Source organism: Pundamilia nyererei, unplaced genomic scaffold (assembly GCF_000239375.1).
Source record: "Pundamilia nyererei isolate P.nyererei 1_Seehausen unplaced genomic scaffold, PunNye1.0 scaffold00581, whole genome shotgun sequence".
In the NCBI taxonomy this organism is placed as follows: domain Eukaryota; kingdom Metazoa; phylum Chordata; class Actinopteri; order Cichliformes; family Cichlidae; genus Pundamilia; species Pundamilia nyererei.
The window spans coordinates 7,253-14,920 of record NW_005187982.1 but is presented as its reverse complement, the minus strand read 5'-3'; the positions used below and the strand labels follow the sequence as shown (position 1 = coordinate 14,920).

The window sequence follows — 7,668 nt, the reverse complement described above, 5'->3', positions numbered from 1 at the left end:
CCTTTTTTTTTTGCCTTTTCGTGAAGTCTGGCTTTGTATGGACCTGTCGTGTTCACATATATGTTTTTGGGGCAAATAAAATGCAAGTAGGGATTAGGACCGCAGAATTAATGATCACCGGTGCTGGAAATGCTAGCGCTTGATGGAGTTTTTTGATTTTGTTGCCACCCACAATGCAATGCGCCAAAGTCACGTGGTCTGTCAATCTCTATTGAGACAGGCCCAGAGTGATATGAAACGATAGATGTTTTCCTATCGTCAACCGATATGTTTCGTTATAACGAACAGCCCCACACCATGGTTTGGACTCGGTGTGGCCGTGGGCCGCTGTAAGCTATCGCGTCGCCATTCCAAAAATACACTGCAATACACTCTCTCTTCTCTCAACGTGTTCACATTAAACTGTGAACAGACACCGAGGAGAGCAGCAGAAGACCTCATTCAGGAGCTAAACTCAACATGAACTGAACTCACAGTAAAGTTAGCTCGGTGCTTACCTTTAGATGAAACTCCGCGATGAAGCTGGAACTCTTTCCAAACACAGGAAACAGATCAGCGTGAACCACGTCGGTTCACGCTGATCTCAGCTACTAGCCAGGAGACAAGGGTGGGCAGATGGCTGTAGATATCGATACAAACGTTGGTAGTGGTTTATGATCGATACTTCGGTTTTTTCTCTCCTCAAAGTTCAGTACTTTACTCCCGTTTCATGAAAAAGGAGCTCTTTCTGCTCGTCTCCTCTGCGGTACACTTTACTCCGCCCCCTTATTTCCTGCTCTGCTGTTATTCGTTTCTGTGCGGTCACATGATGGAGCTACGCTGAGAAATCACATTTTTGAGATGAGAGCGTGAGAAAGAGTATGGAACGCCAGGACTGCCATAATGAATTAATTAAATACACCATTAAATGATTAATTAAAATTGGAATTAATTAAAAGAGGAGCCCCATGTGGAAATACTTTATGGCTGGAAGTGAAAACACTGAGATAAAAACAAATCTAATAACTTCATACTGTCACTGGGTTCAAACTAAAGAAGTGCTCACGACAAATCATGAGTGAATGAAACCGTGACATAATAAAATGTTTGTTAAAGCAACCAAGAATGTCATCTTTGTGATAAGTTTGGTGTGAATCTTTGGTAATGCATGGGGTTTGCTTTGTCTTTGTCGGCTTTCTCACCCGATGGCACGTAGACCGACACGCTGTCAAAGCTCAGAATGGACTGCAAAAAAAAAAAAAAGTGCACATGTAAAACTGCAGTGTTAAGTGATGCGGTTGTAAAGTTTGAGTGCATGTCTCTGGAATAGTTGGCAGTATTAAGGATGATTTTTGTTAAAATCATATTGATATGACCCGTGAATTATTCGTAGATGACCATTAGATTAGTTTGATGGGTTAACACAGAGAGCTGAAGATATCGTGGATATGCTGACCTCGCTCCGTGGTATACAGGGCCGTTTACCCTCATGATTAATATTCACAATAAAAATATTAGCCGAACATCATGAAGTCTCTATGTGTTTCATACTGTCGAACAACCTTTGTACAGTTAAAGCCAGCAGTTACTACATGATAACTGCTGGTACTACATGATAACACACATTCACCAGTGTGTGAATGGGTGGATGACTGGATATGTAAAGCGCTTTGGGGTCCTTAGGGACTAAGTAAAGCGCTATATAAATACAGGCCATTTACCATTTACCATGATGGAAACACCAATGTTATTTCTTTTAATAAAGTTTGTGTTTATACACAGGTCAGGCTGAGTATTCAACAAAAACCCAAAGATCAGATGTTAAAGGGCCTGTATATGTATAGCGCTTTACTACTCCCAAAGGACCCCAAAGTGCTTTACACGTCCAGTCACACACACATTCACACACTGGTGATGGCAGCTACATTGTAGCCACAGCCACCCGGTGCGCACTGACAGAGGCGAGGCTGCCGGACACTGGCGCCACCGGGCCCTCTGACCACCACCAGCTAACAGGTGAAGTGTCTTGCCCAAGGACACAACGACCGAGACTGTCGGAGTCGGGCGAAGGCCAAGGTGAACTCCCAACTCTTGAGCCACGATCGCCCCGGAATAATCTGATTTTTTTGCTCTCTCTCCTCCTAAACATGTTTTTAATGTTAGTTATGATTCAGAACTGGCGACTTAAACATTTATGACACATATGAACATTATGAAATAAAAACCCGATAAATATAACCTCAGTAAATGAAGTCAGTGTACTGCGGGGGTTATGGCAGCTGAGTACCGGGGCCTGCGCTTTGGGTCTCTCGCACGCTTTGCCGTAAGACTGTGCTGGGCAGACGTCGCCGAAATCATCAAAGCACTTTTGCAAAGAGGCTGTATCTCGACAAACCGACCAGACACATGAAGATTAAACCGCTACATTCTCAGCTAAAAAAATATTACAATGGTATTTGGTGACACACAAACAGGGTTTTTCAAAGTTCAGTTCTCTTAGTTTCCACATGCCGTTTGTTGATATCCAGTAACGCCTTCTAAAAACAACGGCCACCAGGCTAAAGCAATGGTTTTGACTTGATTAGCGTTAACCCCGCCCCCTGGGTTTGATGGGTGAGGTTGACAGATAAAATAAATTCATGGTAAGACATGAAGAGTCAAGTGTGCCAAAATGAATTAATTAAATACACTATTAAATAAGTATTGAAATGTCTCAATAATTAATTAAAATGTGAAATAAATAATTAAATGTGTCAAAAGTATTTGTTTAATTAATTATTTACAAGTTTCATTAATTATTTACAATTTTCATTAATTATTTACAATTTTCATTAATTATTGTCAGATTTTGAGTGAAAAACCTCCTTCCATCAGCAAGGATATTGAACATAAAAGGTGGCTGGGTTTTATAGCATGACAATGATCCCAAATACATCACCCATTTTGATAAACATGTTATTGCAAACCATTGTACGTGATGGCTTAAGTTATTTAATTTCACTGAATATGTGACACAAGCTAAAGTAGCATTATATTTTTATGTTTAAGACACGATGATGTTTCTAAATGTAACGGCCTTCATTATAATTAGTTCTCATGATGTCGACGCTGAGCGATCCTGATGGTGAACTTGGAATCTGGTCTTAGAAGTCTGATGTCATTAGCCGTTTCCGGGTACAAACTCCACTTCAGGTCCCAAAGTCAAATGAACACTACAGCATCATTATTTATTTTCTTTTTCTTAATATATATAACTTGGCCTACCCTTTTTAGTTTTGTTAATATTGGCAATAGTGAGAAGTGTTATTGTTGGGCTTGTGAAAACAAAGTGTATATAACAAAGTATTGAGATTAACTTTTGTTATTGACCAAATGCTTATTTTCCATCATTATTATATGTTATCCAAAGCAGTTAGAATCACATTCAGTACATGTACACCAAGCTACTGTTTTTCTAACAATTACCAATGATTTGAATATCAGAGCAAGAAACTTGTGACAGACAAAATATGAAGCACATTTTAGTTGACTAATGGAAGTTTGTGGGTGCAAACAGAGGCAAAGAGAGGCTCAAAAATCTGGAGGACAGCCACAGCTAGAGTGAAAGAGAACCAACGCTGACAAGCAACCATTCACCACACTTCTGCTCAAGCAGACATGGTACATATCAAATATTTAAAATATTCCCTCTCGCCCCTTGAATGTCCTGCGTAGTATCTTAGTTGTTCCTAGGACTGCGCTCTACTAGACAAGGGTCTCTGATGGTCCCTAAATTGGGATACAGCCAGGGAGTTCATGCTCGGACACGCCCACCACTCGCTTTTGCTCAATGAGGGACTGGAGCATGTAATACGTGCTGTTCCAGCGCGTCTGTACGTCCTGCTGCAGTCTCTTTATTGGCTGGTTGAGCTGTCCCTGAATGTCCTCGAGGCGGGAGTAGGCTAAGGTAGAATATTTAAAATGCCCAACTATTTTCCGCCCCACTGCTAAAGCATCAGCTATGCTCCTCTGTGCTAATAAGCCTCCGTGAATAGCCAGTTGGAGCGTGTGCGCGACCCATGGCAGACTTGGGAGCCCTGCGTCATTCATGGCTTTAATCATGTTTAATCATGTTTTTGGCTTTGTCACGAAGCACAACATGTACTGATGTTTTAGGAATACCCCATGTCTGGAGCGTTTCATCAAACACATGCGCTATAGCCTGGCTGGTGTGCGAGCCGCGCAATTGTTTTGCATGTAATATGGCTTGCTGCTGCGTGAAACTCGTCTATCCACTGTGAGGTTAGGCTAATTAGCAACACGGGGCTAACACTGCTTGTCCAAATATCCGTGGTGAAACTAAACGCAGAGGAGGCTTGCAGCAGGCTGTGGATGTTTTTTCACGGAGTCGTGTAGTTTAAGCAGCTCCATGTCAGTCATGTAGTGGCGGCTTGGGACATCATATCTGGGCTCCAGAACATGGAGGAGATACAGGAATCCCACATTTTCTACCTCCGAGAGTGGCTGGTCACTCAATGCAATGTACTCGATAATTGCCTGTGTTATTTTCACAGCACGTGGATTGTCTCTGGACATTTTCGCTCGTCTTGCAAGAGTTTGATGCAGCGTGAGTTGTGTTGGCTGACATGTCTCGCCTCGCCTTCTCCCCGCTGAGCTGCAGGCGGGGCCTGGGGGTGGGAACTCGGCACCTGTGATTAACCCCTTACCTGCCGCTCAAACATAGACATTTCTCAAACCGGTGTATCGGTCCCCGTTATCGGGGGACTTGTAACGAGTACTTTAGAAAATGTGGTGTTGAGGCCGATACCAGATACCGGTATTGGTGCATCCCTGCTTACCATAGTGATTATAGTCAGGTAAAAGGAGAGTCATTTTCATGACACTGAAAACTCTTAAGCTCAATTTACCCTTCTGTACATAATAATGTCCTTATGGATTATGAAAGTAGTCTGATTAATCTCACTTTGGTTGTTAGAAAGCACAGCTTGTTTGCAGTTTGGAAGGAAAACTCATCCTTTTAGCATCTTAAACACACCCTTTGCAAACTTCATACCTACAGCAAGGTTTTGAGATAAAATTTTATGACCTTATTTTCCTTGAAGAGAATTTCAGTTTATAATAAGCTGCAGGAACCCTGTTCAGTGTGATCGGAGAACAGCCAAGTCTCCTCTGATAAACCTCCACCTCTGCCACTGAAAACAGTTGATCTGAACCTGAAATCATGGCTCAAACTACACATTTTTCACATCAAACTGTTTAAGAAAACACTAGACAGAGTTCATCAAATATAACTAATGCTTTAAGTGTATCAGGATTTTATAACACAAACTTCAAATCAACAAGAAAACAGCTGCAGAACATGTGAATCAAAATACATTTAATAACATGTGGACTTCAAGGAGAGCGTAAAGACACGAAAGTGAAACTAGGCAACGACAGGTTTCAAAATCTTTAAAATGGTCATTATTCCCTCTATAAACAAGTACTTTTCAATAATCCAAATTGTAACTTTTGAACCACCAATTCTATATTTGGATATTTTTTAATATATTTGGTTTTCTGCAAACACTGTCCAATGGGTATATAGTACTGTAGAAACGGTAAGCCCCTGCTTACATGTTTGTACTGAGTAGGAGATGCTCTGTATGTTATTGTACATCTGCATAACAACAATAAAGGGATTCTATTGTATTCCAGCTTCCTGGATGAAACATTCAGGATTATATACACTGCAGGCCCAGAAATCAGAGCTACCTCATCAGATCCAAGTGTGACATCAGCTGCACTCTTTACAGGAGACTCCAGCTGAACTCTGTGGAGCCTGATCTCAAGGTGTTTAAGTCTGACCCTGAAACCAGAAGAGGATCTTTCTGTCTCTTCCGATTCATTGTGATCCAGTGATTTCAGTCCTGCATGATCATGCTGATGTTTGCGCAGAGCAGATAATGAAGTGAATGATTTTGCACATTGGTAACAGTGAAACAGTTTATTTACAGCGTGGGATCGTTTGTGTTTGGAGTTTGAACTGAGATTCCTGAAGCTCTTGTCACACTGGTCACAGCTGAAATTCTCTTCCAGTGTGTTTGTTCATGTTTGCTACGACCAGATGATTGCGAGAAGCTTCTGTCACAGTGTCTGCACTTGTATGGTTTCTCTCCGGTGTGGACTCGTTTATGCACTTTAAGGTCACCTGGAGTGGTGAAGGATGACCCGCACTGGTCACAGACGTGCTTTCTGACCCCACTGTGAATGACTTCATGGTTTTTTAGTTGACTCTGTGTGGGGAAGCCTCTCCCACATTCTTTGCAGTAGTTCATTTTGTCTCCAGTGTGTCTACGTTGATGTATTGTTAGGCTCCATTGATTACTGAACATTTTTCCACAAAGGTCACAGTGAAAGTTTTTCCCACCACCACAGTGATGACAGGGTCGAGAACTGGATCCATCTGTGTCGCTCTGCTTCTAAACAAAGACACAAAGACAATGAGAGTCAGGGAATTCCTTCAACATTTTTATCCTGAACATCGCCTGAAATAAAGAGCATCTCTGCCCACATCCAATACATTTTACTGTTTACATTATAACGCTCAGCTTACTGGACAAAATAGACTCTTCATTTGTAAGTAATCTACTTAATGGGAATGGTTAAACACCTAGATGCTCTACTCTGGATGCTGCAAAATACTAACCCCAAGCTGCTCTCCGATTTATCCATTGGAGTGTGAATGTTAGAAAGGGGAGGAGCTTTTAAAACGTTACTTTTTCCATCATCAGGAGTTTCAATAGATTTGTGTCAGATTTGACTGAATATCCTGTACATGAAGTTTTCATGTCTTATTTAGCTTTGAACCATTGTATACTTCCCTTTGTTTGACTGACACACACACACACACACACACACACACACACACACACACTTTAAATTGCAAAAACGAGCTATTGGAATAATAAATAAAGTTGGATTTAAGGAGTCCACCAACCAGTTTTTGTAGGATCATCTATGTTAAAATTCATGGACATTATACATTCTAAAACTTTAGAAATAATGTATCTAGTTATGAAAAAGAATTTTCCAATTTGTATTTTAAGTATGTTTAAACTAAGAGATGGAAAATATGATTTGAGGGGGTCTTATAAGTTTGAAATACCTAAAGTGAGAACCAATGTTACGTATAGATGTGTGTCAGTTTTGGGAGTGAAATTGAATACTTGAATGGACATTTCGGTTACTGTATGATTGAGTACTTTTATGTAAAACGATAATCTGTGTTCTCCAATAGTTAATTCTGTTCATCTGGACATAATGTTTCTCCCAAGAAACGTTTCGTCACTCATCCAAATGACTTCTTCAGTCTCAGCTGACTGCAGGTTTCCCTAACCTTATAAACAGTTACATTTGCATAATGACTGAAAACAGCCCACTGAAGGAACAAATGGGCTGGGAGGTCAGTTCCTTAATCTTAATTATGCAAAGTCTCATGACCATTGATCAACAACCACTGATCAAAGACCACTGATCAATGGCCATGAGTACCATTCACAGAGAGTTGGGGAATGGCTGCAATCACAGCATTGTAAGATGGTGACAAATGTACCCTTAGGCCTCCTCTTTGATTCAGAGATGGTCTTTCCCTTTTCACGTAAATGGCCTCCTTGACTCCGCCCTCAAACCAGCGTTCCTCCCTGTCCA

General features: G+C 41.1%; 2 protein-coding genes across 4 annotated transcripts in view; both read right to left on the bottom strand.

Annotated features, from left to right (window-relative positions):
• Nucleotides 1-784, bottom strand: part of LOC106455960 (zinc finger protein 239-like) — a 45,770-nt gene extending 44,986 nt beyond the window's left edge. Inside the window, exon 1 of the mRNA XM_013907887.1 lies at nt 498-784. The gene's annotated coding sequence lies outside the window, so the exon portion shown is untranslated. The remainder of the gene's footprint in view (nt 1-497) is intronic.
• LOC102194913 (zinc finger protein 2 homolog) overlaps nt 1-7,668 on the bottom strand; it is a 43,645-nt gene that overhangs the window by 31,514 nt on the left and 4,463 nt on the right. For 2 of the 3 annotated variants that reach the window (XM_013907888.1, XM_013907889.1), the window contains one exon: nt 6,425-6,440. The exons of the other annotated variant lie outside the window; for it this stretch is intronic. In XM_013907888.1, the coding sequence (XP_013763342.1) occupies nt 6,425-6,440 (16 nt within the window). The remainder of the gene's footprint in view (nt 1-6,424; nt 6,441-7,668) is intronic. 3 annotated transcript variants of the gene reach the window in all.